The sequence below is a fragment of the Myotis lucifugus genome, unplaced genomic scaffold (genome assembly GCF_000147115.1).
Source record: "Myotis lucifugus unplaced genomic scaffold, Myoluc2.0 scaffold_52, whole genome shotgun sequence".
In the NCBI taxonomy this organism is placed as follows: domain Eukaryota; kingdom Metazoa; phylum Chordata; class Mammalia; order Chiroptera; family Vespertilionidae; genus Myotis; species Myotis lucifugus.
This window is the reverse complement of record NW_005871100.1, coordinates 1776302-1787053: the sequence shown is the minus strand read 5'-3', so window position 1 is coordinate 1787053 and position 10752 is coordinate 1776302. Positions and strand designations below refer to the sequence as shown.

Here is a 10752-nt window from a genome sequence, read left to right as displayed (position 1 = left end):
ACTTTCATTCGAAGGTCATATGTTTTGAATATCTACCGTTTTGGTATTCCACTACCGCATTATGTACCTCTTTCGGGTATCCAGAGGTCCACGTAGAGCGACACGATTGAGGCTGGAGACGCGAACACGAGCGGAGCACCCTGGAGATAATAAATCTCCGTCTGACATTACATATAACAACAAAGCGGGCTAGGAAGTAGGGATTTTGATTCTGTGGTGAGCGCATTGGCTTTCGGATGAGGATTGATTAGGATAATGACTTCTCACACGGGACGATGGGTCCTGGGATAAAAAACTATATCTCCGGTCATTGCCACGTGGTAGTAAAGGCAATTGAATTTAGAGCATCGCACCTTAAACTTCTGATCCCCTTATAGTTTTTTAGGGGGGGGGGGCGGGGGGTGGTATGAGAGTTAAAGGAGATGGGGCCAGGATGGGGCTGGGTGTGCAGAGCGGGGACACCTTCCGACCTGGCTGCAGCGCTCGCGCCCAGGGTGGGGCGTCCCTGTCCTGCGCCCCCGAAGCCCACAAACCCGAGTCACCCCGGGCCCGGCGATGGCGGCTGGGAGCGAACCTGCGGGAGCCGCGGTGCAGATGCCCCGCGCTCTGGGTGCGCCTGCCGAGGCTCACCTGCGGGCGGCGGCTCGGGCTCGGCTCTGCGGCGCTGATGCTGCGGCGCCGAGGGCGCGGGTGCTGCTGCTGCTGCTGCTGCTGCTGCTGCGGGTACTGATGCTGCGGCCGCGGCTACTGCGGCGACATCCGGGGCTGCAGCTGCAGTGGCGGAGCGGCCGTCGGCGCTTCCCCCTCCTCAGACTCCGGGCGCACTGGCCCGCCGCCCCCGCTTACAGATTGCTCCGCTCACGTGATGCGGGTCCACCCGCCTCCCCGTGCCCTCCCCCCACCCCCACCCCCACCCAGGGCTGGAGCCGCGCAGCACTGGCCTGTCTGGGCTGCCGGGGCTGGAGCACCGCGCTGGGCTCGGGAGGGGAGGGTGCCTGGCAGCAGGAGGAGCTGCCGCCGGGCGGATCTCCCGGCAGAAGGTGGCTCTTTGCTCCATTGTTATTTCTAAGTCACCACCCGGGTGGCATCTGTCTCCAGAGGAAAACCCGGACTTTAAGGAGCCAGGCCCCGCTTCCTCCCGGGGCTTCAGTACCTAAGCGAGATTTCCCCTCGGAGAAACGTGTCCTGTACGTTGTTGACTCACATGTCCAAGCCAATTCCCTGGTTTTAAAGATGCCATCCTGTGCCATGTGGATAGGCCAGACCCTAAGCGGGGTACTTGGGCAATGAGGCCCAAAGAAGTTAAGTAACTCTCCCCGGGTCACACAGCAAGTAGCAAAGCCAAGATTCCATCCCTGGGTTAATAACACAAACAGGTGACCAGGTGTGTGTGTGTGTGTGTGTGTGTGTGTGTGTATGTGTGTGTGTGTGTACTGGCATCAAGGTATTTGGTCCAGACATAACCATCTACCTGTTAACAAAGCACAGACTCTATCTTTTATGAAATAGCAAATAAGACTATCCTGTAAAGAGAAAGTCCACAGGAAAACAAAGGCAGTACCACTCGGGCACATGAAAAGATATTCACACTCACTTCCCTTCAAATCAGATATACATGGTCGCATTTTCCACTTGTCAGGTTAGCAAAAATCAAAAAGTTTTATAACCTCCACAGAGGACAATTTGGTAATATCTCCCAAATAACAGATACATATATAGTCTTCGGAGGATTCCACGTCTGGAACGTATCCTACAGTTTGACACGGGTGTGAAATGATATGAGTACACGGTTATCCGTTGCTATATTAGTTGTGCTAGCAAAGATTAGAAACAAACATCCGTCAATTGGGAGCTATTCAAATAGCACAATATAATGGAACGCTATCCAGATATTTTAAAATGAGGAAGATCTCTATGTACTGATCTGAGAGATTTCCAACCCATACTCAGTAGGAGAGGGAAGCCATGTGCAAGTCATTGTGTGTTATCAGTTGTGGGAAGAAAAAAATATATGCCTGTACTCTTACTTGCATAGAATATCTTCGGAAGAATCCATCAGAAACTGTAATAGTGGATGCCACCAGGGAAAACTGGGTGACTGGATGGAGGGAAGGAAGGAGACTTTATTACATGTCTTTTGAATGTTATGCTTTTGCTTGTGGTTTGCCACATGAGCAAATGGATAGTAGGAGAGGGCTGAGGGAATCAGTGCAGATGCTGTGGAACAGAGCAGTGGCACGCACACTCTTGGAGCACAAAGGGGTCTTATTGTGCATTTAGTCCAACCAAGAAAACTGTAGCCCAATATCAATATTATATACTAGAGTCCCGGTGCACAAATCGCCTGGCCAGCGATTGGGGCCAATCGGGGCGTCTCCCCCAGTCCTGATCAGGGCAATGGGGGCTCGGCAGCCAGGGAGGGACCACAGGAGGGCTCCAGGGTGTGTCCAGTCCTCTCGCCCAGTCCCAATCAGCCGGACCCCAGCAGCAAACTAACCTACCAGTTGGAGCGTCTGCCCCCCTGGTGGCCAGTGTGTGTCATAGCAACTGGTCCAGCGGTCAACGGAATGGTCAACCTACCAGTCGGACACTTAGCATATTACGCTCTTATTATATAGGATTTCATAATAATGCTCTACTTTCAGATAGTTTGGGAAACCTGTATTTTGTCCAGTTTTCTACTTGTCACAATAGGATAGCAAGTCCCACAGCAGTTTCTCCTTCATGGGCAGATGTGGAAGTCTAGGAACTATAATCTTAATGCCCCTAAGGAGCCAAGTGTCTTGATTTAGACTCAACTAGACCCACAATTGTAATAGCTACAAATGCATACTTTACTTACAGAATGTCTTAACATACTAATTTAATAAGAAACATGATCAAACACCTATACTAGGAATTACACTATTGCTGCAAAGATGAAAAGGGCATATTATAGCCTCTCCTCTCAAGAAGTCAGAGGCAAGCAAGAAAAGTAAGTATAGCCCTAACCAGTTTGGCTCAGTGGATAGAGCATCGGCATGCAGACTGAAGGGTCCCGGGTTCGATTCTGGTCAAGGGCATGTACCTTGGTTGCGGGCACATTCCCAGTGGGGGGCGTGCAGGAGGCAGCTGATTGATGTTTCTCTCTCATCAATGTTTCTAACCCTCTATCTCTCTCCCTTCCTCTCTGTAAAAAATAAATAAAATATTTTTTTTTTAAAAAAAAGAAAAGTGGAGCTCCAGTGGCGCAATCGGTTAGTGCGCGGTACTTATAAAAAAGAAAAGTAAGCATAGAAGTAATGTATTTGTATATTATATGTTGCCATTAAGATAACATAAGAATTATGCAGAGATAAATACTTTGATCTAGCATATTAGGAAATGTAGACAAGTTTAAAAAAATGATCATAAATAAAGGTTACCCAAACCTAGACCAATTAAAAATATTATTGATGATAATTTTGCCTTGTCTTCTAACCAGTATTATTGTCTAAAGAACCCTGTGCAATGATTTTGAGGAGCTTGAAGGACATGTGTAATTGAGGAATACCTTTAGCACATTGCTTATAGAGGTATTTTCCTCTTAGTGCTTCTTTGAGTATATAATTGTAACAGGAAGAAAAAGATCTGTCATTGGAAAAATCTCATGGGAATGAATGACAGGCAATGTATGAATGAGACACTCATATATGAGTAAGAAGGCCTGTGTAATTGGCTTGTCTTGTATATAATCTTATGAGAACCAAAGAAAAGGATTAACAGAAAAGCCATTAAAAGATGAGAAAGAAGAGTATTAGTCAAGATTAGTCAACCACCTGCCTTAATTCCATGACAACCATGTTTAGGAGGCTAGTCTTCTGAATTGGTTACCATAGAAACAAACCTTTAGAATGCCCTCAAATCAATCTACAGAATTACTGCCCATATTGAGTATAAACAACATGGAGAGATTATAAATATCAAAATCTATTTTAAAATTATTTTTAGAATTCAAATGATCCATCAAGCCCTTTGGAGATTGCTAATTTAGACAACCATAAATTTTATTTTGGCAAAAAGTGTAAAATCCTAACCATTATATTTAGGTGATGGGTTTCTAAATTCAATTATTCAAATGTGTCATTTCAATGGTTCCCATTTCATTTCAAATAACAGTTAATAAGTCTTCTGAACCTAGTTTTTAAAAAAATTATTATGTATGCATCACCCTCACTGCTCTGCCTTTAGGAGCCATTGATGGCTCCAGTCAACTGTACAGATAATTTAAAGGGGAATTGCTGATTGTTCATCTTGTGATTATCAAAGAACAGGCCAGGGGATTCTACGATGACCTTTGGGAATTTCCACCTATGTTTTTTTTCCTAGTTTACCTGTATGGAAATGGTCCACCTTATGCTGTGTACAGTGTGTTGTTGTTTTTTATGTAGCTTTATTGATTTCAGAGAGGAAGGGAGAGAGAGATAGAAACATCAATAATAAGAGAGAATCATTGATTGGCTGCCTCCTACACATCCCACACTGGGGATGGAGCCCAGAACTTGGGCATGTGCCCTGACCGAGAATTGAATCATGACCCCCTGGTTCATAGGTTGACACTCAACCATTGAGCTATGCCAGCTAGGCCTGAGGATCATTTTAATAGATGAAACCTTATCTAGAATTGACAAAGTTGAGCCTCTTATATCTGCAATTTTAATACCACTGCTCACTTGAGATAATATATGACTTTAAACAGAAGTTACTATTAGTTATTCTCCAATTCTTTTTTAAAAATAATATGATCCTTTTTTAAAGAATAGTTTATTGATTTTTAGAGAGAGCAGAAGGGAGAGGGAGAGAGAAACATCTGTGTGAGAGGGAGACATAGATCAGCTGCCTTCTGCACGTCCCCTACCAGGGATCAAGCCAGCAACCTCCTGGTGCAACAGTAGACATCCAACCAACTGAGCCACACTGGCCCAGGCTATTTTTCAATTCTTGAAAGAAGGAAACAAAAGTCTGTCTAAATTGCTCTAGGAATTAAATAAAGATGGACTTTCTATAAGTGACTAAACAATGATTCCACCTATTGATAGGATGTATGAGATTTCTGACTCCAGAGAAAGCCTAGAACTGTTATGCTGTGGGGATTTGGTAATTAAAAGGTGATTCCATTGCAAGAGCCTTTTAGGTTCTTCCCTCTTTTTCCACAAGTAAAGTGCTGTCTCTTATTTTAAAGCAAATCCCCTGTATTTGTACTACTCTTCATGGTTATTCTACCCAAGTATAATTACCCATTTAATTAAACTTAGCTAGAAATTTAAGAACCACTTTTTAAAAATCTAGGATGTCTCCAACAGAATACCAGCGGGTGTGAGCACAATAGAAAGATGTGGCTGAATGTCATAATGTTCCCAGTTTCTAACCAGAGGTTAAAAAAAAAAAAAGAAAGAACTAGACTTAGAGTTATATTAACATAAAATGCAGTCCACCAGTGACTGCAACAAATGAATGAGAAAATGCTGTAAGAAATTGGAATTAAGCCCCAGTGGGCCCCCCGACGCTTTCTTCATTCTTTAGATTAATGAAAACTGTCCCTCACTACCTCACTTTACATTGATTGTTTTTCCTGCAACTGTTTACCAAAGAGGACATTATCTTGAGCTGCCACAGTGTGGGATTTTACCAGTAAGTTAATGACGTGACTTGTAAATGCCCAGAAGTTCCCAAGTGGGATATACGTCAGCTGTTACTAGAGACCAAGGGACAGCATTTGCTTTACTCCAGATTTTTTTTTTTTTTTTAGGAAAGCCTCAGTAAACATCTCAGGTCATTTGTCTTTAGGTCATAAAATAAAACTGACGTTCGTCTAGCGCACAGGCCCTCGGGTTGGCTCTGAAGATCATTGGCTGCCCTGTCCTCATTGGAGTCATGGCATCCCAGAGGCTTCCCTAGCAGCCCAGGGACACAAAGAGCCTGCAAACACAGGAGCCCACAGACAGAGGGCCCGGGACCTCCAGGAACCTCCAAGTGCTTCTTCCCTGTCCCTCAGCCATCACCTACGGACTGTGTCAAAGCCAGCCACTTGGTCCCTTTGATAAACCTCAAGCTGAAGCGGTGAAAAAGATTACTGTTGGTTTTACCTAGAGAACCACTAGGAAATTCAACCTAAATTATAACTTCACGCTAAATTGAAAGACAAAATTTCAGAGGGGAAATCATGTACTAGATAGAGCATTTCAATAACTGACTTCAGTAGAATACTTTAGGTGTGTGCAGTATATGGTTTCTACGTGGCATATAGTACACTATGTATACACACAAATATGCACATGCATACACATATATGCATCTCTATATTTTAAAGATAACAGTTTTATTTTTTCCAAAATCTCTCGACTGTATATTCTTCTAAAGAAGTGGGTGATAGGTAATCCTGAAAAAAAAATAACACAGAAGAATAATTTGTGGAAAGTCAAGGCTCTTTTCTCTCATCTAGTAGGGTTATTAATACAATGATACTTTACTTTTTAAAGAAAAAGGTGGGAAAATGTATTTTTTTCCATAACATTGCACCAAGTTCTCTTTTCTCTTTTTGTAGTTTCTAAACAACTCTGAGAAATCACCCATGCACTCAATGCAGTGAGGAGAGAGCATGCTGATAACCGAGTGGCAGAACAGAGGTAAGCAATATCCTGTATCATGAATACGATGAGAAATACAAATTCATTTCCACAAAGAAAGTTTCAAATAGCTTGTCTCCCATCTCATCCAGAAATCATTTCCTTGTTATTTTTACAGCACCCCAGCACTTCATTTAATTATATATGGTAATTTATAGCACTGATTTACTCAGGCATTAATCATCATAACACACAAAATCCCAAACCAAAGCAACAGTGATAGCCCTACCGGTTTGGCTCAGTGGCTAGAGCGTCAGCCTGTGGACCAAAAGGCCCTGGGTTTGATTCGGGTCAAGGGCATGTACCTTGGTTGCAGGCTCCTCCCTGGCCAGGGCCCTGGTCAGGGCATGTGCAGGAGACAACCAATCAATGTGTTTCTCTCACATCAATGTTTCTCTCTGTCTTTCCCACTCTCTTCTACTCTCTCTAAAAGATCAATGGAAAAATTAATCTTTCAATTTTGATTAAGATTAAAATTAGCCCTAGCTGGTATGGCAAGGTGGATAGAGCATCGGCCTGCAGACTGAAGGGTCCCAGGTTTGATTCCGGTCAGGGGCACATGCCCAGTTGTGGGCTCGGTCCCCAATGGGGGGCATGCAGGAGGCAGCCAATCAATGATTCTCTCTCATCATTGATGTTTCTATCTCTCTCTCCCTCTCTCTTCCTCTCTGAAATCAATAACAAAATATTTTTTAAAAAATATTAAAATTAATCCTCGGGTGAGGATTAACAATAACAAAAACAACAACCCACAAAACAACAATGATAACTACCACCATTAAACAACAACAACAAAAAACCCACATACACTTTCTCCAGTACCCAACATTCAATATTAACTATTGCTTTCAATGCTCAAGGTTTAATGCCTATTTATTTCAAAACAATCAAACCAAACCACAGCTTTCCTTACAACTATATCTAAACAGAGTAATCAGACACATTCAAAGTGTCTTTATACCTCTCCCCAAACTACCTGTCCATCTTCCTCACTTGGTTTTTATATAAAACCTAGGAAGAACAGTTAAGAAAATCAATAAAACTGCTGAAGAAATTGGTGAAGAATTTTTCAGAAAACCAATTCTCTTCCAAATAATTTTTACTTTTGAAAAGAATACCAAAACACAGTCCTACAGATTTAAATATGGTACAGCTAGCAGGATTAATGGGTCCCATGATCCACAAGTGAAGTCACAGTTGGTGTCTGATTATTCCTACAAATGGAAAGGTGCAAAGAGATAACTAAACCAAAAAAGGCAGTTAACTTAAAGACAACCCTAACCTGGTGACGTTTTCATTTCATACTTGTGTCCAAATGTTTAAATGGGAATTGATACAAAGTCACATGAGATGAAGGAATATGCTGCCTGAATAGTCAGAATCCTTTTTACTTATCTTGCTCTGCCGCAGACAGCGTCAGTAGCTACTCACTTCCTTCCCCCTCATCATGCCGCATAAGGCTTTCTGTACTGTGACTTCGCACTCCTCCAGGTTGAGGAAAAGGGCAGTGAACTTAAAAGTTTTCTAGCGATAGCTGATTTTGCCAGAGAAAGGTGTTAGTGAGGAAGACGTCAATACAGAATCAGTGAAAGTAATCTATATCTGATGTAACAGTTGTTCATAATTCTTTAAAGAAAAAAAAAAACAAAAAAACTAGAACTCAACAGGAATGAAAGGACTAAGATACACATGGGGAACCTCACACCACACAGGGTCTTTGAGGCAATTCATTGCTGACCCCAAGATTTTTCAAAGAAACCAGAGCCATTTCTGGATCATGGGGAGAATTCTATGGCACCAGAAATAGTCAGTAAAGTATCTTCAAAAAATAAGGACCCACAGTGAAGAGAACATTAGACCCAGTAAACGCAAAGAAAATTTTTCTTTTCAATATACAGGGCAGTAAAAAGATAATGACCTTGAGGACTGAAGTCTGGTTCAGTAAGTTAGTTGTTGACCATAGTCACAACAATCTCATTGAATGACAATTTCCTCACCTATAAAATAGGTAAAATGCACCAGCTTTTTTCATGGACTTCAGATCCATGAGAGTTAAAGTCAGTGATACATTTGAGATCACTTTGTAAATGGTAAGACTTTTTTATTGATTTTTTTTTAGAGAGATAGGAAGGGAGAGAGTGAGACATTGATCAATGAGAAACATCAGTGGGCTGCCTCCTGCATGCCCCCTACTGGGGATTGAGCCCACAACTCAAGCATGTGCCCTGATGGGGAATCAAACCAGTGACCTCTTGGTGCATAGGATGACACCCAACCAACTGAGCCACACGGGCCAGGGCTAAAGACTATTCTTAGTAAATGGGGATTTGGACACTTTTTAAAGTATTGAGAATAAAAGCCAATTGAAGAGAACATAATAAAATTATCAAACTTTTGACCCAGGATAGACCTTATTCAATAGCAGCTACTGTGGGTCTGCCTTATTTTCTGATGGGGCAGAAATGGGAAAATTTTGATTGGTTAACAAATCATGACATAATGTTACTGTAGTATAATACACTAGTTATAGACTATGACTTTAAAAACCAGAAAGGATAATTGGTTAGCCTTAAAAAGTACGCACAGACTAAATACAACTTTCTACCTCATCTACAATATTTTGACACATTTTATTAGGAAGAAACAAACATAAATAATTTGTTCTATTTATCATGATAAGTCAGTAGCAATCAGGAACCAAGCCTTATACCATAGCTTAAGTTCTGGGCAGAATGTTCAATGTATACACACTTGTAAGTCATTAACTTGTCCATCACTTCAGCATTGCACATCTCCTCAGTAAAGCAGTAACTGTTAACAAGTAAAGTTCAACAACCATCTTCCTGTTGCTTCAAGCAGAGACTCAAAGGCAGATAATACTTCCATTATAACATGAAAATAGTAAGCTTTGGGTTATTGCAAAAGGCTTTGCAAATGTCAGTGTCTAACTTAGTGAAAATGGGGGGAAGCAGAAACAGAGGGCACTGATTTGTGCTATACTTGCTCTTATCTTGGGCAAGGTCCCCATTGTAATATTTTAAAGTTACTTAAAGTTACAAATAAGACTTCATAGGTGAAAGTAGAAAATGGTCCAGAATTCTCCTTATTCAAAGATAAAAACATTTTTTCTTCCCAGTAATTCACAAGAAAGAAATGGGTACTTAGAAACCCTAAAGGGTTCTTTAAATAACATTCAGAAAAAAATACGTAAAAAATTTTAAAAAACAAAGCAAGAACGGAATAAAACAATGTTAAAAAATAAGACTTTCTTTAAAGACGGTTGCCCGCTCTTTAAAGATGGCTGCTATATAAAAGGGGCAGATGTATCTCTATAACTCGTCATGTTTATATGTAAATTCTCTGGCAGATATAAATCCATCCTTGTCTTCATCTTCTTTATCAAAAATATCCTCCACCAAAACATCATGATGACTTTCATTCACTACCGCACCGTGCTTTTCAAACTCCTTCTTCAAATACACTTTAACCTACAAAATAATGGTCTCGTTAATACTTCTTACTTGTAAGATACCTGCATGGAGTCAATCAGTATCACAGACTGGACTGGTAGCTCATTTAATGATATACAACAACTGCTTTATGGCAACTGTTTCTCAGGATAGCTATGTTTCTTATACAGTGACTCCGAAATGGGAATTGTCTTGGCAAAATGGATCTTTCAAAAACTTAGGGCAAGACAAATTAGTCAACCTTATTTATGCATTGGGGAGAGAGAGAAAAGCAAAAGAACAAATGGTGTTTTAAAAGTCTCAATATATCTCTTTCCAAAAACAATGATTTCCTATGAAAAAGCCCATTTTCAAAGCATAGGCACTTTAAGAAGTTTTATAAATAACATTTTACCCAAATTAAAAATAAATTTTCTTTAAAAACATATTTCTAAAAAAGTGAGCTGGAAGAAGGGAAGAAAGAGAGAGTAGGAGGAGGGAATGGTCACCTCATCTTTAGAGAGTTTCCAGTCGTCATTAAGATCCATTTCTTGGAATGATTCATGGGATCTTGGTCCATTTTGAATCTCCAGGAGGTCGATGTTAAATATCAGTGTGCTCTCTGGGGGTATTTTACCTAAATGAGGAGGGGGGGGGGG

The 10752-nt window shown here is 41.3% G+C and overlaps 2 protein-coding genes across 2 annotated transcripts in view; both read right to left on the bottom strand.

Moving 5' to 3' along the window:
* Window positions 1–693, bottom strand: part of SCRN1 (secernin 1) — a 42878-nt gene extending 42185 nt beyond the window's left edge. The window contains exon 1 of the mRNA XM_006088746.3: window positions 631–693. The gene's annotated coding sequence lies outside the window, so the exon portion shown is untranslated. The remainder of the gene's footprint in view (window positions 1–630) is intronic.
* Window positions 694–9246: 8553 nt separating this feature from the next.
* Window positions 9247–10752, bottom strand: part of FKBP14 (FK506 binding protein 14) — a 7024-nt gene continuing 5518 nt past the window's right edge. The window contains exons 3-4 of the mRNA XM_006088745.3: window positions 10603–10730; window positions 9247–10132 (exon numbers count right to left, since the gene is read on the bottom strand). Of these exons, the coding sequence (XP_006088807.1) occupies window positions 9974–10132; window positions 10603–10730 (287 nt within the window). The 3' untranslated portion in view covers window positions 9247–9973. The remainder of the gene's footprint in view (window positions 10133–10602; window positions 10731–10752) is intronic.